This window comes from Symphalangus syndactylus, chromosome 3 (assembly GCF_028878055.3).
Source record: "Symphalangus syndactylus isolate Jambi chromosome 3, NHGRI_mSymSyn1-v2.1_pri, whole genome shotgun sequence".
Taxonomy (NCBI): domain Eukaryota; kingdom Metazoa; phylum Chordata; class Mammalia; order Primates; family Hylobatidae; genus Symphalangus; species Symphalangus syndactylus.
The window spans coordinates 108,191,318-108,214,572 of record NC_072425.2 but is presented as its reverse complement, the minus strand read 5'-3'; the positions used below and the strand labels follow the sequence as shown (position 1 = coordinate 108,214,572).

Sequence of the window (23,255 nt, the reverse complement as noted above, 5' to 3'; positions counted from 1 at the left end):
TCAAGGTTTTAACGTGTACCAGTTGATGTGAATCGGCTTTAACCAGTTTCTGGGAAAATAAGGAGCCCTCACAGAAGCCAGGGAATTAGTCAATGAACAATGTAGGTTTCCATCTAGGTTAGACAGGGCTCTCATTTGCTGGAGAGTAAAAGAGAATAGACTGCAATAACTTAAAGAGTTGTATCAGGTTCACTGTTGGTATTAATAGAAGGAAGATGTATGCTTCTACTTCCAGGGGAACTCTTCCAATGCAACATTAGAGTGGTGGGCTCAGGATGGTCATTCTTTGGCCATCCTGTTAAAGGGACAGGCAATCTATCTTTCCAATAACAAATAGGATTAACAAAATTCTCCATTTAAACTGGGCAAGAAGCGCAAGACTAGAGGGGGATGAAACGGAGTATGCATACCCACCTCCACTGGATAAGGGATCTGGGAATAACTTTGGAGGGGCTGCTATTTCTCTAAATATAATGTGAGAGAGCTACTGAATTTAGGAAAGGTTTAAAATGTTTCTAACCCAGAACTGAAACACAGGCCTGGAAAAACACAAAGGAAGAAGTCATGGAATTGGAAATGCTAATCTCTTAAACAAATACATTTCCAAAATATACTATATAATGCAACCTGAACCTTTTAAAAATGTTCACTGCCAATATAGTCTTTAAGGATCTGTGCTTTCTGATAACAAAGTACTGTAATACTGATTTTTAACTTTTATTTTAGGTTTGGGGGTACATGTGAAGATTTTTTATATAGGTAAACTTGTGTCACAGGAGTTTGTTGTACAGATTATTTCATCACCAAGGTATTAAGTCCAGTACTGAACAGTTATCTTTTCTGCTCCTCTCCTTCCTCCTACCTTCCACCCTCAAGTAGACTCCTGTGTCTGTTGTTCCCTTCTTTGTGTTCATAAGTTCTCATCATTTAGCTCTCGCTTACAAGTGAGGACATGCAGTATTTGGTTTTCTGTTCCTTCATTAGTTTGCTAAGGATAATGGCCTCCAGCTCAATCCATGTTCCTGCAAAACACATGATGTTGTTCATTTTTATGGCTGCATAGTATTCCACGATGTATACGTACCACATTTTCTTTATCCAGTCTGTCACCGATGGGCATTTAGGTTGATTTCATGTCTTTGTTATTATGAATAGTGCTGCAATGAACATTCACATGCATGTGTCTTTATGGTAGAATGATTCATTATTCCTCTGGGTATATACCCAGTAAAGGGATTGCTGGGTCAAATGGTAGTTCTGCTTTTAGCTCTTTGAGGAACTGCCACACTGATTTCCACAACGGTTGAACCAATTTACACTCCCACCAACACTGTATAGTGTTCCCTTTTCTCTACAACCTTGCCAGCATCTGCTATTTTGTGACTTTTTAATAATAGCCATTCTGACTGGTGTGAGATGGTATCTCATTGTGGGTTTGGTCTGCATTTCTCTAACGATCAGTGATATTAAGCTTTTTTTAAATATACTTGTTGACCACATGTATGTCATCTTTTGAAAAGTGTCTGTTCATATCCTTTGCCCACTTTTAAATTTTTTTATCTTGTAAATTTGTTTAATTTCCCTATAGATGCTGGATATTACACCTTTGTCAGATGCACAGTTTGCAAATATTTTCTCCCATTCTGTAGGGTGTTGTCTGTTTGTTGATAGTTTCTTTTGCTGTGCAGAACTCATAAACTTAATTAGATCTCACTTGTCAATTTTTGCTTTTGATATCTTTGTCGTGAAATCTTTGCCCATTCCTATGTCCAGGATGGTATTGCCTAGGTTGTCTTCCAGGGTTTTTATAGTTTTGGGTTTTACATGTAAGTCTTTAATCCCTCTTGAGTGATTTTTGTATATGATGTAAAGAAGGGGTATAGTTTCAATCTTCTGCATATGGTTGGCCAGTTATTCCAGCACCCTTTACTGAATAGGGAATCCTTTCCCCATTGCTTGTTTTTGTCAGGTTTGTGGAAGGGCAGATGGTCATATGTGTGTGGCCTCATTTCTGGGCTCTCTATCCTGTTCCATTGGTCTATATGTCTGTTTTTGTACCAGTACCATGCTGCTTTGGTTACCGCAGCCCTGTAGTATCATTTGAAGTTCGGTAGCGCGATGCCTCCAGATTTGTTCTTTTTGCTTAGGATTGTCTTGGCTATTCAGGCTCTGTTTTGATTCCATATGAATTTGAAAATAGTTTTTCTCCTAGTTCTGTGAAGAACGTCTTTGGTAGTTTAATAGGAATAGCATCGATTCTGTAAATTGTTTTCGGCAGTATGTCCATTTTAATGATATCAATTCTTCCTATCCATGAGCATGGGATGTTTTTCCATTTGTTTGTGTCATTTCTGACTTCTTTGAGCAGTGTTTTGTAACTTTCATTGTAGAGATTTTTCACCTCCCTGGTTAGCTGTATTCCTAGGTATTTTATTCTTTCTGTGGCAATCGTGAATGGGATCTGGCCTTCCTGATTTGGCTCTTGCCTTGGCTGTTGGTGGTGTATAGGAATGCTAATGATTTTGGTACACTGATTTTATATCCCAAAACTTTGCTGAAGTTGTGGTTAAAAAGCTGCATGGCTTGTCAAAGGCTAGCCAACTATCCACATGTTCTATTTGTGAGTTAGGGAACTATGAATTATATTTTAAAAGGCAATCCAGCAAGCAGCTGAATATAACACACGCCCAGGCTTCTTAGCCCTTCTTCATGCTTCCTTAGGTCTCTTATCAGAACAAGAAGAATATAGATCTCTGTTATGGCCTTCCTGTGGCAAGTAAAAGACAAGGCGATGATTTTCCAGTCGATTTCCCCTGGCAACATGCTCATCAATCACCAAAGGCTAGGACTTTGTTATTTTGGCTGGAGGCAAAAAAGCTTAGTGGTTTCTGTCTTAGTGAAATGGGACTCTCCTTTAACCTGTGTTTCAGATTAGCATCAGGGCTTGCTGCCTCCACCTTAAGTGTATCTGCTTTGATGGCATATGGGCTCACAGGACGAGTCTGGAACACAGCAATTTTAGCTACTACAGAAATGATTTGGTCTGGGATAAAAGCTATTTTTTTTTAAAAATGTGTTTGGTGGCACCAGTTTTCTAAATCCAACAGGGGCATTACCAAAACTATGGGTATTTATCTTTCTGCAAGTGATGTGTCCTCAGCAGTTTTCATTTACTGTTATCCATACTGGTCTATTTTCACCTTCATACTTTCAAAAGGCCACAGCAGGATGGAACAACAGACTTTAAGGCAAAAAAAAAAAAAAAAAAAAAAGAAAAAAAAGAAAAAAGAAAGCTTAAAAAAAAAATAAACATACACACAAATTCCCTTTGTTTGGCGTCATGTTCCCCTTTTATCCCATTTAATTTGAAAGAAATGTATATTGCCCTTGAGTGGACAGTGGAGTTATATACAAACATGTTGCTGTATGGCCATGCACATACAATGAAGATTGCTGTTAGCACTTCAAGTCTCAAACTGAATATTTTGCTTCAAGAAAAACTGAAACTGGAAAGACATCTAACACCGCTTCATTAAACCAATTCTGCATTCATAATATCTTATCTATTCATGGACAATCTCCCTGTACCTGCCAATCCAGGATTTTAAAAGTATTGAAAGCCTAGAGATTGTTACAGAAATCCCTGTACCAGTACCTGTCATTGTAGTAAAAATAGGCTTGCAACTTTACTGTATTCAATACACAGACATTAATTTAAAAATTTGCTACTCATAGCAATTGCTTCCATTTACAATCAAGTGAAATTTCTCCATAGCCCAATTATACTATTTAATGGTAAAATGTTTGTAAGATTAAAGGAGATAACAATCGTGTCAATAAATCTCATTAGAAAACTTATCATATCATTTTTCCTAGTCCCTCAATGTTTGCTATTTTATCAATATCATCATTAGTAAACATGTACTGAATGTTTTTAATGTACACACACTGATTATTTTACAAAACCTGTCCCCTTGTGTTGCCTAAGAGCAAAGGAGGTGATACCATGTTGTTAATTCTTATGTTGGGCTATAAAGAAAAGATTCAGATGTGAGAACTTCAACTTTTCTGTAACAGAGGGCATTCCCCAATAAGATGTATGTTAAAACACCCTTTTGTTGGATTATAAAAATATTGGGTTGAACTATATGAAACTGCCATTTTTGTAGGGCAAAACCAGTCAATTATTGGGAATGTCAAAGGGTTTTAATGTTGTGTGACACTAGCTCATTGTAAACAATAAATTATAAGGAACCCATAATACCTTGACAGAGATATATACTGTTAGTAATTTCATGCTAGTTTTTTAATATATGTATTTGAAATATATTCCCAAAATGGGATCATATTGTATATATGCATTTCTTTAGGCAATTATTCTTCAATAATATGAGATTTTTTGAAAAATCATCCTATGAGATGTATTCATTTCTTTAGATAAATTTTCATAATGTATTTAATCATCCCCTATGGTACATTTTTTTATTGTTCATTTCTCTAATTATTTGGGAGGTTGAGCATTTCTCATGTCTACCAGCGTTCTGTATATAGGTACATCTTTGCAAATTTGTTCATTTTCTTATCCATATCTAAATTGGGTAATCTCCTTTTTCTTAGTGGTCTGTAACAGCTTTTTATATATTAAGGATATTAAACCTTTGCCATACTTTTTGCAAATATTTTATCATTTGCTTTTTAGTTTTATTTATAATATTTTAAGTTTAAAATTTTTATAGTCTAATGCATGAATCATTTCCTTTGTGATATTTTCTACTGTTTTGCACTCAGAAAACTCTACTCCCAGATCTGATAAATATTTGTTTACATATTATTATATCATTTAAAAAATTAATAATAGCTCTCTCCTACACACATACCTTTTGAAACTATAAAGTATTTAGACTGTGTACAAAATATAAAACAGGCCACTTCCGTAGTATCCAAAGCTGAAAGTGCTGTCTTCAGCCTCCTAACCAGCACTAAATGTTACTAAATCAGGCCTGTTTCTAGCAAAATTTACAAGCAAACTCAGCTGTCTTCTTTTCTAAGGAAAATTTCCTGCTGTACAAAGGGTTACCTCTGAACAGTATCTCCATTATTTCACTCATGACTCCATTCCTAATTTTCTGTTTTCTGGCAGCTGCTCTCCAACTTACAAATAATGCGTGTCTTTGTTTAGAGTTCCTTAAAAAAACTGTATATTCTAAATGTGGAAGAAAGCTCAATTTATTTTACTTTGAAACCTGAGAAATCAATAACATGAACCATATGTTAATTATAGAACTTGGTGATAAATAAAGTAAGAAGTCCAGTGAAACTGTGGAGAAAGTGATGGTGGAGTTGAAACAGAAAAGAAGTCCTTTCTCTTGATGTGTGATGCTCTCATAAATCTCCCCACTTGGGAGGATACCAAAATGCAACTCTTTTTCTTAATTCACTGTAATGTAATTTGTGTTTTACTTCCTTCCAAGTTTCCAAGTGTTTTTATTAGGATCTTACAGCAAAGATAAGACGCATATCATGGGCTGTTAGTATAGTGGCAACATTAAGAAAAGATGATGTCAAAGACAAAACTTAACTGATATTTATGTCCTTCTGTGGTGGTTATTTCGATTTACATAGTTTTGTACTAAAGATATAAATCAACTCATCTTTAGTTTCTGGTTGAAATATTAAAGGATTTGAGGTTTACAAGATCAATTGCTATGATCAGAGTAATAATCATAATGGGGGGGACAAGAATTAGCAATGTAATGTTTCAGGCACTTACACTCAGCATAATCACATGCTTTTTAAAAAAGCACTTTTTTTTGGTTTATTTATGGTAAATAAATCTCTCCTTCTTTTTTGTGACCCATTCAACCAATTCTCTTCCTGTGATCACCAACCTATTTCTTCCCTATTCTTGAACCCCATCCTCCTGACCCGGAATATATTTTGGTAGAGGAAGGAAGCAGAGGGAAGCAGGGCCCTCACTCATAGCTTTTATACCATCTTAGTCTCAACAAACATTTCAAGTCTTCAACTATGAGTAATGGTGAATTTCTCAGTTCCAGACTTAAATATTAACATATGATATATTAGTGAAATTAAAATTTTAACAAGTGTTTATTCCATACTAACCGTCTTCACAGAACATCTTTTTTTTTTTTTTTGAGACAGAATCTTGCTCTGTCACCCAGGCTGTAGTGCAGTGTGCAGTGGCACAATCTCGGCCCACTGCAACTTCGGCCTCCTGGATTCAAGCAATTCTCCTGCCTCAGCTTCCCAAGTAGCTGAGATTACAAGCATGTGCCACCATGCCCAGCTAATTTTTTTTTTTTTTGTATTTTTAGTAGAGACGAGGTTTCACCATATTGGCCAGGCTGGTCTCGAACTCTTGACCTTGTGATCCACCCACCTCGACCTCCCAAAGTGCTGGGATTACAGGCATGAGCCACTGTGCCCGGCCTAGAATATCTTAAATTGAGGATAGCTATTTCCAGATTGATCTAAATCTAATTGCTTAATAGTAAACTTATCTTTTAATGTTGCAGTTCCTAAACATTATTTTTATGCCTTGCAGTCCCCAATCTTTGCTACATTTGGTTTAACATTCGAATCTAAAAGTGGTGTGACTATACTACAGTAGAATGATAAATATTTTCTTTGGTTTTGGCCAAGAAAGAAAAAATTAACAAGTATGGCCAGTGACAACAGTGAACACTGATAATATAAAAATCAGCAAAACTGCTAGCTTAAATTTGCTAAAGGCTTAGAATGACAATTAGAAGAAAATTAGATTCGGGGTACTCATGGCTTTCAATATATGAGCCTCAGAGTACTAGGTTTAGCCACATTGGTGTCAGCACTAAAAACCTATGACTGACTATGATCTATTTAAATTTCATATAGTTTTGGTTCCTTACCAATAAAACAGGAGTAGGAATTCTGACTCATTACACTTGCAGGTCTGGTAATGGTTTACTAATTTAAGATCCTAGAGAACTGTGAAATCGTTACTGTATATGAAACAAATAGCAACTTTCAAAGGTCAAATCATGAATGAGTAATGAACACTTCTTTAAAGGAAAGATTTCTGTGTGGCTTAAAAATTTTTAGTTGGAATTTTTAGTTGGAATTCTCCTATTCCTAAGCATCTCTTTAACTTATATCTCCTATTAATGAGTAAGTATTTTTCAACAGAACATTTTAAGGAAAAAAACAAGCTTCGTACATATCAATGACGTTAGTGAAAGCACCACACTTGACTTCACCTGGGCTTAGATTGCCTAAACCTACTGATTGGCTGGGGTTACCAATGCACAGGCAAGCAAATATTCCAGAGGTCTGAGGCATCTCAGAACGTAAGGGAGATGTTTTCCATTTCCCACTGTGTCATATGACACACTGTGGGGGGTGTGGGGGGGGGGAAATATGTCTTAAGCCGCAGTGTCTGGTGGCACCAGAGGGTACTTATTAGAAACTCCCTCCTGAGACTATGTTTGACAATGAGGAATCAGTTAGGGCAGGATTGTCATTTTAAGTGGGCACCCCAGGTGGGTGATTCACTGACCACACTTGGAGAAACAGAGCATAGTGTTTACAAAGCCTTTATCAACCCTTTATTAGATGGTTACTCATTTTTGCAAAATCTGTTGGGTTTAAAAAAACACCTGTTGGGTTTAGTCCATTTTCCAGGCATCCTAATTAATCTAACCATTACATAGTAGTAGCCAAGGTTTATTTGTCTTTTTTTTTTTTTTTTGAGGCAAGGTCTTGTGCTCTGTCACCCAGGCTGCTGTGCAGGGGTGTGATCATGGTTCACTGCAACCTGAATCTCCCAGGCCCAAGCAATCCTCCCACCTCAGTCTCCTGAGCAGCTGGGTCTATAGGTACGCACGACACCACCCGGCTAATTTTTGTATTTTTTGTCAAGACAGGGTTTCTCCATGTTTTGCCATATTGTCGAACTCCTGGGCTCAAGTGATGCGTCCTCCTTGGTCTCCTAGAGTGTTGGGATAACAGGTGTGAGCCACTGCACCTAGCCCACTTTGTCATTTCTGACATTCAAGGAATTCTCTTTTACTCCCTAAACTCAAAGTGTCACAGTGCCCAGATGCTAAGTCCTTGATTAAATATATGAATTCATATTCAGGCCAACCTCTCCTCCTCATTTGATTTACCATAAGAATCAATCTTTCAGGACAATTTTGCTCTTAGAAGGTGATGATGAGGAAGAGGAAGAACAGAATGACAGTAACTACAACATTATTCTACATGCTGAAGACACCAGATTCTCATAACTGGCACTATGGGGTTTGCAAGGCTTCATTATACAACTTTTCGTGAAAGCACATATACATTCAACAAATATTTACTAGAACCAGTAATTACTTTCTTAACTGCAATGAAAGGATTGTTTAATTTTTTCCACCTTGCTTAGGAATGAGGAATAAGATACTATCTCAGATAACTGATGGATACCTACTTTGTATGCCTTTCACTAATTTAAAACTTCGTAATGACAATACCGCAAATTGTTGGCAATTGCTCTAGTAGAAAGGTCCTTTTTTTCAACTTACAAACTCCACAATACATATGGGCATCTGAAATTTCTGGGTAAGAATGATAAAATCCAAATGAATAAATACAGTATAGTACTTTAAAGATTTTAAAAAATAACTTATTCCTTTGAAGCTTCTAGTTCTCATGATGGGAATGGGGAAGACAGCATACAATTGGGATATATGGAAAGCAATTTTAAAATGAAAAACATGTTTCAATACAAAATTATTTTTTAGATATATACTCCTGAGATACGAGGATAGGGTCTAAAATTCATGACATCCATCAGTCTCTTCATTGAGCTTAGTTCCCCATTCTTGGTATAAAACATATTTAAGCATCCCACCTTGGGGAAGAACAATTTCTGGAATTCAGTTAGTATTTTTGGAATTAGTCAGTACTATTTTAGGGAGAAAATATCTTATAGTTTTGGTAGGATCAGTTATTGGTTTTAGACTATGTCTAAACCAAGCCAAATTCTCAGCTATAACATAGATAATCTCAGAATCCCGGCCCACCACAGAGAACTGAATGCGCAAGTGCAAAGTCAATGTGCCGAGATATGACATACCTTCAGCTTATTTTTCTGTAATATAAATATTTAAAAATTTTATCCTTGAAAAAGTACCATTTCCTTGCTTGTACAATGGTGGTATTGATGCCTACATTTCTGAGTTAATTAGAAGATAAACACCTAGTACAGTTACAAACATGTGTTTACTGAGGATCCCCTATGTTCCAGGCAGTATGCTGGCCCTGGAGCTAGCACAATGGACTAGAGTCTTGACTTAAAGTCTCACCTAGTTGGGAAAGATTAAAAAACAAACATAAAAAACAAATGAGATAATTTCAGCTAAGTGCTATGAAGAAGAAGATAAAATAGGATAATGTGGTGTAATGTGATAAACTATAACTAGATGTGGAGTTGTAGCTGAGAGGGTCAGAGAAGGAATGATGAAGACATGGCACGAGCTAGAGGGTGTGGAGCATTCCAAACATATGAAAAATCAGCACAGACACATGCCGAGCTAGAAGCAAGCTGGAGGAACAGAAGGAAGGCCACTGTGGCTGGAGAACTGTGGGCCCAAGGAAGGATGGAGGCAGATCAGAAAGGCAGGGGGTGGGGAGCACTAGATCATGTAGGACTTCTGATTTTATTCTATAGGTCATGAGAAACCACTGGAGCTAAGTTTTCAGTAGGGGAGTTAGAGAATTTTATTTCTGCTTTAATAAGCTCCCTCTGGTTGTTATACAGAGGATGGTCCATAAAGCGGCAGGAGCAGAAGTGGTGTGTTGAGTTAGGAAGCTGGTTGATGGGTTAAACTAGAGCCTATAGCAATGAAGATATTGAGAAGTAGTCAGATTGGGGATATCTTTTGGGGATAACACCAAAAGCACTTACTGATGGATTGGATGAAGATTGTGAAGGAAAGCAAAAAATCAAGAATTATGCCTAAGCTTGGGGCTCAAACAACTGGCAGATAGGGAAGGCTTGAGTTGGGCAGAGGATTCTTGGTCAATGTTTTACATGGTTAGCTGACTATCTGTACTAAGGGCATGTGGGAGAGGTCAGGCTGGAGAATAGGTATTTGAAGATTCTGGACTAAATGACATCACTTGATTAGAAAGTGTAGCCAAGGAAAAGAAGAAGGCTGACAGTGAAGCCTTGGATGTTCCAATGTTTAGAGGAAGAAGAGCCGAAAAAAGAACTGCAACCAAGGAGTTTAGCACAGGTTAAATATAGATGAGAAATATCCTTCTTTCTACACAGAAGAGCACTCTGCTACCTGTTGCCATGGTGATATAAATGGGTATATACTACCTGCAAGTTTTAATGGACTTTGTAAACAGATTCAATGCTTAGGGTGAGGAAGCATTTTCTAAAGAGATTCTAACTTATCTGTTATTAGCTGAATCTAAGTGTCATTTGCCTATTTAGTGAGTCATTATTTATTTAGTGAGTCAGTCTTACAGTACCTTTAGAAAGAAACTAGCTTTTCTTAAACCCATATTTCCTATCCCCCTACCACCACTATCAACCCCCTGTACCCCACCAAAAGTTCCCTTGGCTCTGCATAGCTCTGCCCCAGCTTCCTTTTAGTCCCTGGCTTTAGGCTGTCTCCACCCTAAGTCTCAAGATTCTTTCATTTTTCGTTCTGCTGCTCTTTTATATTAATGTAGCTTTTCATAGGATTGGAGATTTTTAAAAACCCACTAAATAGCTCTGTTATATTTGTTATTAGGATATCATATACATGCATAATTCTGTCCTCTTTCTCTTCTGATATTTTCAGCTACGATAAGGGTTAGGAATTTGCAAAAGGATTTGTTTCTGAGAGTCTTCAGAATCTAGACTGCATAAAAATGTTCTCCTTTAAGAAGTTCCTTGAGTTACTGAGTTTTCCCTTGGAATGAAAGATACTTGAAAGCACAATATGTATGCTTCTGATTGGAGCAGGGGGAAACAAATGGAAATTATTAGTAAGATCACACTGAAATCTTACTAATTAGAAAGATGACACTGAAGATTTTATTTCTCTCTACACTTTAGATCTGGGCTTCTGAGTTTAGTAGTATAAACTCCCACAGTTGTTAGAGCTCACTCACTCTACATTTCCCCCTGAATTTGGAATATACTCAGTATTGACTCACTATTCTTCCATCCTTCAAATCATCTCTCCTATTCCACTCACTAGTCAGCTGCTGGCACTGCTTTGATTTATCACCGTCTACTCTCAGGCTGGCTGCTTAAGTTTTGCTTAGCAGTATAGTCTTTAAAAAAAAAAACCCAAATCTCAAAACTCTTAGTATGTGTGGGGGCAGAGGGGTGCAGAGTGGGGAGGGGCAGTAAAGTTGTGGTTTCTGTGGAGAAAATATTTCTTTGGAGTCAAAAGACTATATTAAAAGCTCGTCTTCCACAGAATATAGGTCACATTCCTGGTAAAAGTTTGGATGCCTGTTTTTTAAAAAAACAGAATGTCTGTAAACACCATAGTTAATATACTATGAGTGATATACTTTGAATAAGGCATAATAAGGGTCTACAATGTGCATAAATCAACTAGGTAAAACATTATAATAACCAATCCTGTAAAAAGCTACATTAATGGAGAAGGGCAGAACTAAAAATGAAAGAATCTTGGGACTCAGGTTGGAGAGAGCCTAAGGCCAGGGTAAGCTGGGGCAGAGTTCTGGAGAGTCAAGGGATGCTAAAGGTGGGAGGCTGATAGCGGTGGTGGGAGTTTGTAGAGGGGTAAACAGTGAAAAGAAAGGATATAGAAAACATAGGGTCTTGAGTGCCAAGAAGAAAATAAACTGGGAAACCACGTTGGCAAGTTAAAAGCCTTGAAAGATCTACTATACTGTGAGGAGTGAACTATTTTAAGTCAAATTGCTGTAGGTTAAGGCCCATCTTACAGTAAAAGATGGCATCACTGATCTATAAGGTCTTTTACACCAGAACTATGTTATTCCAACGTTCGGCTTTGCTTCTTTAAAGAGATTTTATTGAACAGTCCTCTCAGGTATCTTTCACAAATGTACTTTCTTTTTAAAATTATTTCCTGTTACTATGAAAAGTGGTTTGCATCAAATATCAGGAGAGATGTGTGTGTGTTTTTAAAAACATGGTCTATTCAATTAGTGCAGCTATGATATTAGATTGAAAAAAATTTCCTTCCAAGATCTTTATCATTATGGTAGAGTATTTGTTCTTTGAATTTCTTGCCTTGTTTTTGGGATCACCTTATTATGCAACATCTGCTCTGAATTTCAAATGTGATAAACAGAGTATGAGTGTCAGTGGCAGATGGCTAATGACCAGCAGCGACAGGGCATTCAAGCCTGCCTTGTTTTCTGGGAAGCGATATTTTCATGTTAATTTGCTCTGTGTCCTGCAAAGATGAGACAAATCACCTGCTCGTAATTCAGGCAAAATGGAGACCACCAGGAGCTGAGAGGGGCCATGGCTTGATTCCTTTAGGAGTGAGAAGAGAAGAAGATCTGAGAGACTTTCCTCATCTGCAGTATAGGGACCAGTCAGTCACTCTGCGTTATGTCAAATTGAGAAAGATGAATCAGCCCTGGGCATCCCATACTGACATCAGAGCCACTGTTTACTGCAAGCAGATATTATTCATGAAAACAGATATTTCCCAGAGGCAAAAAAACAGGTGCTATTAACAGTGTGTGTCAGTCTCTGAAGTCTGGGTTTTGTAAAATAAACCTAATAGTGTGTTTTATCTCTTACTGAAAATATTACAACCAATAGAAAACTAAGAAACATTCAATTGAAGATAAAATGAAATCTAATTCACAGAGAAAACGACCCACACAGACATGAACCCGCAGCATTTCTGGCCCTCTCAAGCTCTATAGAATTCATTCATCATAAAGATATATAAATAAAAAAAATTTTATTCCAAGATTGAATCATCAAAAGAGGCCATATGGTCTTGAGCTCAAAGAACCCTGTCCTATTTTAGAGGCTGCTGTTCTTTTGTGTGACCTTTCAGTGCCTCAAACTTGTGAAACTATATTGACAATTGCATCAAACATTTTTTTTATCAAACATGTTACATGCAGTTTCATGCACAGAATGTCCACAGAATAATTCTAGGTTTTCAAAGAGTTTATAAAATAGTTGAGAAGCCAGGTCATATCCTAGGAAAGATTAATGTATTATACAGATAAGTGTAAATACCAAATGAATGATTTAGTAAAACAGGGCATTACATTTGGAAAAGCCTGTACAGGAGAATATTTTACATAAGAGTCTCTCTCCATCTATATCTTGCTGTGTACAGTTCTTTTTCTGGGCGGCAGTTACAAATGACTATGAAGAATGGTGAGGAAATTTCTTTACAGTTCTTTCTGACCCTCTCTCATAGGATGGCAGATGAATGCATGAAAGAGAAAAATAAAAATCTGAGAGCTGTTTTATTTTTCTCATAAAGCTCCATAAATGGAAGGTGCTATATAAGCATAGATACTCTGAATTTATCATGTACCCTAAAAGAAAAAATAACACAATCATTAAGGTGTCAATTATTGCCTCATAAATCTCAGCATAGAAACCCAGGAAGGCAATATTAAATCTCAAATGAGCCAATAAAAATTTAATAAAGATGGCACTGAACTCTTCCACAAGTAAACAGACCCAAAGATAATATTCTGAATTAGAAAGAGGAAAGCCAGATATGTCAACAATAAGTCTATGAGGGAAAATTAGAATATTTGTTGACTTCACAGGACAGCAGCCAACAGGCTGCTTTATGCAAATATCATTGTCAACCAAGAACGGATGCACCTAAAGGACATCAAGAAAAGAGGTTAAATAATGTGATGAAAACCTCTAGATGAAGTATGAATGTGATTTCTATGTATGCTTATTTTTTTTTTTTAGAATAAGGTATATTTAATGATGTTGGAAAGAATCACCTATGATTTTATTTTATTCTCATGAACTTCTCAATGAAAATTTTCAGTTCAGACCTATACTCCTAATGTACTTTATTAAAGTCCCACGAGCACCGTGCAATAATTAGAGTTTCCCCAATAAGTTTACCCAACTATCAACCTTTATGAGTACTTACGGCTTATGGTGTGGTTTAATGTCTTTTTTATTTTTTGAAAACAAATGGCATTTAAGTGCACTTCAAAAATTGTTAGGTGATACAAGTAAGTTGGAAAAATAAGATCATCATGGGCTCTTTTCTAACAAACGTGTTGATGAAATGATAAGCAAAATGATGTTACTCCTATGATAGCTAGTAAGACACCATGGAGCATCCTAGTTTTATCCAAATACTGCCCAACTAATGCAATTTATGTCCTGAATGTGCATTAGAATATCCTGAGTTTCAGTGGCCTGTTAACTGGTAAACAGTGCCACAGAAAACACGGCACTGGGTAGAGGAAAGTGGGTAGAGGAAAATCCCCTGAGCTTAAATGATCTTAGATGAGGTCTTGTTTTGATTTTCTATTTTATATATATTTCATGTTAAAATATCTGGTCAGGCATGGTAGCTCATGCCTGTAATCCCAGCACTTTGGGAGGCCAAGAGGTGGGCGGATCACGAGGTCAATAGTTCGAGACCAGCCTGACCAACATGGTGAAACCCCGTCTCTATTAAAAATACAAAATTAGCCAGGCGTGGTGGCCCGTGCCTGTAATCCCAGCTACTCAGGAGGCTGAGGCAGGAGAATCGCTTGAACCCGGGAGGCGGAGGTTGCAGTGAGTTGAGATTGCGCCACTGCACTACAGCCTGGTGACTCCGTCTCAAAATAAATAAATAAATAAATAAAAATAAAATATCTTAGATATGTGACTCCATCTCAAAAAATAAATAAATAAATAAATAAAAATAAAATAGATATGTGACTTCGTCTCAAAAAAATAAATAAAATATCTTAGATATGTATAATTATTTAACAACATGATACGTTTTAATCTATGCAAGACAATGTCAATATTAATACCTATGATTTGGATCCTTTGAAAAGTAATTTAAGTACTTTAAAAAATAGTTTGGCACAATATAGATCGTGCTTACTTATACATAAGTAGTCTGTTCTTTACTTGAAAATACCCCTAAACTACTTAAATAACCATACAGAATGTGTACCACAGGCTTGTGTTTGCATTTTATCTCTTCTCTTATACTCTAAAGGTCCTTCAGAGCAGGTCCTCTCTTTCTCACGCCTAATTCAATTTTGTGTCCCTGAACTGCCTAGCACAGAACCCTCCCTGCACAGAGTGAATATTCAATAAATATCTGTACGAGTATAGTCAGAGAAGCTCTTATTGCAACAGAGCTTTCTATATAATCAATTTCTTTGTTCCCAATAGGTTGATCAGAATAACAATATTTGCTTGATCTAGTTATTAAGGCTTCCTATAAATGAGCCTATATAACAACAAAATATTTCTGTTCTCTGGCTGTGTGCTTTAAAATTTCAATTAACCAGAATTCAGATTCTGCTACTTAGCAGCTGTTTATTCTGCATTCCAATTCTTAAAAACAAGTCAATCACAGAAACAAAAGATACAAGTGTTGATTAAAAATAATTTTGTATCAGTTATATATTCAGCCTAAAACTATCCATTTGATGGTTTTATTACGCTTTTAAATGATTATTCAAGTTTTCAGCAATGAACTTAAAGCATCACAAACGCTCAAATTATTTTTTAAAAAACCTTATATTTAATAAGGAAGGAAAGTAGGTTAGTATAGCTCAGAATTTTTTTTTAAAAATTAAGAATGAAGATAAAAGAGTCTTCTAATTAGCTTTTAAGTTAGCAAAAAATGTTCAATTAACCACTAACATATAAATTAACTGCCTGAAATATTTCATTTGACTATGGTTTATTTTACTATGAAAACATCAATACACCATTAGCCACAAACCTTCAATAACTAGAGCCCCTTGCCCCCAACTCCACCTCTTATCTGCCAATTTGGATCAAGCGGTGCTGATCCTAACGGCTGAAGAAATTTAACAGCCTCCAGGACAATCCCTGTTCAACACGGAATGAAGTGACATTCCCTTTCCTGGAGATAGACAAAAACCTCAAAAAAAAAAAAAATTAACTTTTAATGTCACCTTGTTCAAGAGCTTCTGGCAACAAACACCCCCTTCCAGCAAGCCTCCAGCTCCATCCTGGCTCAGCCACTGCCCGTTGTCTTCTCCTCCCCTTTCTTACTTTGGTGACCACCCTTCTGCCTGTTCCTTTTCCTATCCTGCTTGCTCCTCCACCCTCACCCTTGAGATTCCCCCCATTCCACTTCATTTCTACTCCTGCCTGATCAAACCTGAGTCTAGTAAACTACTCTGGCTTATCAACATTTTAACTGCACAGATGTCTTTGCAAATTATTCCACTCAGTAGCCTCCAATATCCTAGGAGAATTTAATGTAATGCTCAAAAGATCTATGTAGGTGGTAATGTAAGATATAAAAGATCTATGTAGGTGGTAATGTAAAATATAAAATATATGGTTGCCTCATCTGTCCGTTTTTAAAAAAAAGATACTGCCCAAATAACTTTGAACTTCAAAATGTATCAGAAAATGTCAATGATTTTTTGATAGTCTATGTTTAAAGCCTTTGAAAGTCATTTTAAAAATAATTTTGAAAATACTTATATCTAAAGAAAGCTTGACAGCGTGTCTTATTTACTTAGTACCTATGTGTATAAATCATTGTGTAAGACACTGTCAGGACATGAGGATGATTGAATACATGAGATATGTACATTAAAAAATCCCAATTAAAGGTAGAAAAAAAGATAAAGAGGTAGAGATATGTAGAACAAGTGTTATAAGGCATGTGAGATTACATCCAGCTATAAGAGTTGATCAAATGGCATTTGAGACGGCACTTGAAAAATTTAGGTAGATAGCTTGGTGAGAAGGAGCAAAAGAAATGGCATGAGAAGGAAGGCCACCAAGGTGGAAAATCACAGATCATACTAAGAGAATGGTGAGCAGTCCAATTTGGCTAGAAAACTGTATAAGAAAAATAACTATGCCCTGCTCTGCATGCTGAACACGGGGTTTCTGACAAACTCATAAAGGAGAGAACTAAAGCTTCAGGGGTGGAATAGAATGCCAGAGGAAAGAGGGGTGCACAGACAGAAGATGGCCAAGAACAGGTAACTATCAGGCATACCTACATTTGGAGGGCCTTAATGTCCTTGAAACTGCTCAGGAAGAAATGGGACTATTATTAAGCACCAGATTCTTTAATGAGGGCCAGATGGGAAAAAACATAATATTGATCTAAAACAAAAGGAATAAATCATTGAATATGTCAAATTCTAAATGTATCAGTCAGTATCTGAGAACGTAATTTAGCTATCACTGAAGACATTTCTTACTCTGTTGAGAAGATAAACTATTTTTAGCTATTAACTTCTATCTAGAATGATGGTGAATTCTATAACTCATTTCTAAACAATGAATGATAAGGCAGGAGTCTGTTTAAGCTACCTAATTCACACAGACAAAAAGGTTTTCATGAAGACCCGCACATGATGTGTATAAATCTAAAAGATCTACCGGGAAGTTCAGTTAAGCAGAATGCAAATAACAACAAAACTTTATCAGCAGCATTTTCCATTAGACTTAAAGGTAGGAAGAACTTCCAGTCAATATACTGCATCTAGTTTACTGACCTCGAAGGGTAGAAAGCATGTCTCAATCATCTTTGAAATCCAGGAGTTTGGCATAGTATCTGGTTACTTAGGCTTCCGTATATACATTTTATGAATAAGAAAAATGAAGAAAGAAGGAGGGCCTCACAAGTAGTATTTCAGATTCACATAGCATAGGTTGTCCTAGAGTTATTATACAATCATAATATATAATGTGCTCATGAATAATGTTCAAATTATGTCCCTCATAGACAATGAACCATCAGAAAAAGACTGAGCTATACTTACTAAACTATGTTTCCTAAGGTCTAAGACAATGTACAACTAGATATTTTTAAATAATTTTAATATGCATTAGAACTAAAGGTTTTTTTTCCACTTAGTTCTAAAATTAATGGACTAGAATACATATGGCTGTACTTTGAACATCTCACTTAGTTTATGAACTGGAATACATCCCAATCTTTGAACATTTTCTTTGATTTTTTTAACTATATACCGAATTCTAAAAGTTGTAATTCTGGCAATTTTCATAAGGAAAGAAAGCCATTGCTTAACAGACTATAATAGTCGACTGCCTGATAAGACATGAAGGTGATTCTTGATACCTTTATGGTTTCAGTGGGCACTCCAGGCTCTGGAACTTTATCCAAGTAAGTGGTCAAGTCTTGATCAACATGTTCAAACACTAAAGTTAGTTTGGTTTCTCTGTCTGTTCGTGACACTGTGCACACATCAAACAACCTAGAAGAAAAAACAAAGAGGTTAAGTAGGTGGCAATAAGCAAAGAAGTAACCTGTATGTTTTATACATATTGCTCAATTTGGTCTCATAATAGAAAAAAAAGGCCAGTGTTGATCATTTCTTGTGGTCATACGTCAAGATATCAAATGAGATCTGATGCGTGAATAACAACATGAAGTTCAGGAGAGGGGCACTCAGAGCGTGTGGTTAAGCATGAGAACATCTATAGTAACAATGAGAAAGCAACGCGATTGGGGCACAAGAACGCTTGGAGAGTTTCCTTAGTTAGGACCTTAGATAGAACTTGCCAATGGGGATAATTTCAAAAACTTGATGTCTAGGCAAAATAGGTTTCTTCTTAGCTCACAGTTTGAGAATTACTAGAGATAGATTGAGCATCCTTTGGAGATGCTGAATGTTGTAATCAAGATTTTCCTGGAATTTAAGGTGTCACAACCATGTCTGTGAAAACAAATATGATGGAATATGGAGAAATTTAGTTTATTTCTAAGACAGCCCTCGTCCTGCTGAGTCAAATCATTCCCCGGAAAGGGCATACATTCTTAGCTTTTAAAATTCCAATACCATGTTAATCAACATGGTAAAATTTAAACATTTTTTTTCAGGGGTAGGGGGACCTGCATTGGTAAACTACATTGCCCTGAAATAATAAAGCAACAGATTAACAAATGAGTGGGATGGGTGAATCCAGTTTCTTCCATAAAAATCTTAAAATAAGTCAAAATTTAAGTTTTAAAAACTAAGGCTTCTGGAGTCAAAAGAATATTCAAACCAAAGGACAAAATTTCCTTTAGTTTCAACCAGAGTACACTATTTAGCACAACAGATTCTCACCGAATGTTTGAAGAATTAAACTACCCATAAACAAGCTTTAAGTACATTTCTTAACAAGAATGTAATATAAATACTAAGAAAAAGCTAATAAAATACTATTCATATTTTTAATTTTTTTAAAAAATTGAATGTCTTCTTCAAAGAAACTATAAATGTGCATAGAGTGCAGTAACTGATGCACAGGGTTGACTATCAATTATCCTGCTTATATATTACCTTCGTTAATTTTTTTTATTATATTTTAAGTTCTGGGATACATGTGCAGAATGTGCAGGTTTGTTACATAGATATACAAGTGCTATGGTGGTTTGCTGCACCCTTCAACCCACCATCTACATTAGGTATTTCTCCTAATGCTATCCCTCTCCCCTTCTCCCACCCCACAACAGGCTCCAGTGTGTGATGTTCCCCATCCTGTGTCCAAGTGTTCTCATTGTTCAATTCCCACCTATGAGTGAGAACATGCAGTGTTTGGTTTTCTGTCCTTGCGATAGTTTGCTGAGAATGATGGTTTCCAGCTTCATCCATGTCCCTACAAAGGACATGAACTCATCTTTTTATGGCAGCATAGTATTCCATGGTGTGTATGTGCCACATTTTCTTTATCCAGTCTATCATTGATGGGCATTTGGGTTGGTTCTAAGTCTTTGCTATTGTGAACAGTGCTGCAATAAACATATGTGTGCATGTGTCTTTACAGCAGAATGATTTATAATTCTTTGGGTATATACTCAGTAATGGGATTGCTGGATCAAATGGTACTTCTGGTTCCAGATCCTTAAGGAATCGCCACACTGTCTTCCACAATGGTTGAACTAATTTACAGTCCCACCAACAGTGTAAAAGCATTCCTGTTTCTCTACATTCTCTCCAGCACCTGTTGTTTCCTGTCTTTTTAATGATCACCATTCTAACTGGTGTGAGATGGTATCTCATTGTGGTTTTGATTTGCATTTCTCTAATGAACAGTGATGATGAGCTTTTTTTCACGTTTGTTGGCCACATAAACGTCTTCTTTTGAGAAATGTCTGTTCATATCCTTTGTCGACTTGTTGATGGGGTTGTTTTTTTCTTGTAAATTTGTTTTAAGTTCCCTGTAGATTCTGGATATTAGCCCTTTGTCAGATGGATAGATTGCAAAAATTTTCTCCCATTCTGTAGGTTGCCTGTTCACTGATGATAGTTTCTTTTGCTGTGCAGAAGCTCTTTAGTTTAACTCTATTCCATTTGTCAATTTTGGCTTTTGTTGCCATTGCTTTTGGTGTTTTAGTCATGAAGTCTTTGCCCATGCTTGTGTCCTGAATGGCACTGCCTAGGTTTTCTTCTAGGGTTTTTATGGTTTTAGGTCTTATGTTTAAGTCTTTAATCCAGCTTGAATTAATTTTTGTATAAGGTATAAGGGGTCCAGTTTCAGTTTTCTGCATATGGCTAGCCAGTTTTCCCAACATCATTTATTAAATAGGGTATAATTTCAGATTTGTCAAAGATCAGATGGTTGTAGATATGTGTCATTCTTTCTTGTTTTTTTTTTTTTTTTTCCTTTTTGTGATGGAGTTTCACTCTTGTTGCCCAGGCTGGAGTGCAATGGCACACCTCGGCTCACCACAACCTCCACCTCCCGGGTTCAAGTGATTCTCCTGCCTCAGCAGAGTACTACTCCCACCTGAGTGGCTGGGACTACAGGCATGGGCCACCAAGCCCGGCTAATTTTACATTTTTAGTAGAGACGGGGTTACTCCATGTTGGTCAGACTGGTCTCCAACTCCCGACCTCAGGTGATCTGCCCACCTCGGCCTCCTAAAGTGTTGGGATTACAGATGTGAGCCACTGTGCCCAGCCATGTGGCATTATTTCTGAGGCCTCTGTTCTGTTCCATTGGTCTATATATTTGTTTTGGTACCAGTACCATGTTGTTTTGGTTACTGTAGCCTTGTAGTATAGTTTAAAGTCAGGTAGCATGATGCCTCCAGCTTTGTTCTTTTTGCTTAGGATTGTCTTGGCTATACAGGCTCTTTTTTGGTTCCATATGAAATTTAAAGTAGTTTTTTCTAATTCTGTGAAGAAAGTCAATGGTAGCTTGATGGGGATAGCATTGAATATATAAATTACTTTAGGCAGTATGGCCATTTTCACAATATTGATTCTTCATGTCCATGAGCATGGAATGTTTTTCCATTTGTTTATGTCCTTTCTTATTTCCTTGAGCACTGGTTTGTAGTTCTCCTTAAAGAGGTCTTTCACATCCCTTTGAGGTTGTATTCCTAGGACCTCTGTTAAACTCTTAATGCCTTGCTGGTTCACCATGTCATCCTTCTGCACTTCTGGGCTTTATGAACCCCACATTTGGTACTTCTCTGTGAATCTATACTAAATTTTAAAGGAAACGAAAACAAAAACAAAAACAAAAAACAAAAAACATGCACATGCAACAAAAAAACCCCACCACTGTAATTAGGTTAAATCTGGCAGGTCAAAAAACAGAACACCAACAACTACACATGCTTCATAGCCAGATCCAAACTTCTTTTTAATTATGGGCAGTTTGGGGTGAATTATACAACTCCATTAAAATTAACCAGAATCCATTGAAAATTTTTTCCTCACATTTATCTACTTCTAAACATTCTGGTTTTTAAGTTTTAATATCCATTCCTAAACTTAATATTTTCCCCGATGTTACTTATTCTGGAAAGTTATTCCAATAAAGTAAGAACTCCTAACAGATTTATACCATAAATCATATTAAGTCCTACACTCTAAAAATATGATTGCTATCATGCATGGATTTAATATGTGGGAAATTTATCAAAACAGTTCTTTGGCTTGATAATTTAAGATAACTACCATTATTTACAGGCTTTTTAAAGCCAGCTTATTGCTATTAAATCCACATACTTGGACAACTTCACTCTTTTCTTCCTATTGAAAAAGAAAATGGAGTTCTACAATCCCCAACTTTCTTTATATCTGTTGCTTGTATTTTTGTAATAAAATAAAAGAGCAGTGAACCAAAAATGGCATGTCCCTAAAGTCAAATACAAACACAGAGCTGTTTCATACTATGACCATTTCAGTTGTGTTTCTGAAACATTACTTTAAAAATATTTCCCATTATAATTAATATATTTAGTGAAAAAAATTACATTGCTTACCACTACCTGGAATCAATAGTAATTTTAGTAACTCCAGTTCCTACTGCATTTATAGTTTATCAAATATATTATAGTAATTTCCAAAAGAGAAAAAATTCTAACGGGGGCATAACTGGAGAATAAAGTGATCCTAAAATACTGCTGAAACAAAAAGTCATCTGCCCCCTGAACCGTTGTCTTAGAAGTTACCTAACAACCCTGGCAGTATGCCCTGTTGCTTCATATCACTGAAACCGTTTTCAAGCACTCTTTGTACGACACGATTTAAAAATAACATCTAACCCACCCAAGTTGCTTTCCTCAGAGTTATACTGCTCTCTGCAAAATATTAAGACTCACTGATGCCACCTGCAGCAACTGGACTCCAGGCCTCAGTTTCAATGGATGCTCAAGATAGGAAAGGTGAGCTCACTGAAGCCACTACTAATTGTCCTAAATGATAAACCTTGGAGAAAAAGGACTCATTTCAATCGGTAGTTTTTAAAACATGGAATTTTAAAGAGATGTGTAATAGTCCATAGAGCAGAACATTTTCACATAAATTTTAATGTATATACTTGCATATTCTTAAAAAATGGTATTAGGTAGAAGTGACTCCTCTAGGTTCAAGGAAATAATCCTTTTTAATTTTTAAGGTGCCATTGTTATTAACTTCATTTGGGAAATGGAGCATATTAGAGACTCCTCAGACATTCACAAATGGCATCAAGGGACATCAAAGTCCTAAGGGTGCCTGTAGGATACTCTTTTTTGGCTCCAGTGCTGGCTAGCCATCCACATCCTACAGACCTAGTACTCCAT

At 36.5% G+C, this 23,255-nt stretch overlaps 1 protein-coding gene across 3 annotated transcripts in view; it reads right to left on the bottom strand.

Moving 5' to 3' along the window:
- The window catches only part of CDK6 (cyclin dependent kinase 6), a 235,912-nt gene that overhangs the window by 158,092 nt on the left and 54,565 nt on the right, over positions 1-23,255 (bottom strand). For all 3 annotated transcript variants that reach the window (XM_055272710.2, XM_063636345.1, XM_063636344.1), the window contains exon 2: positions 18,312-18,447. In XM_055272710.2, coding sequence (XP_055128685.1) covers positions 18,312-18,447 — 136 coding nt within the window. The remainder of the gene's footprint in view (positions 1-18,311; positions 18,448-23,255) is intronic.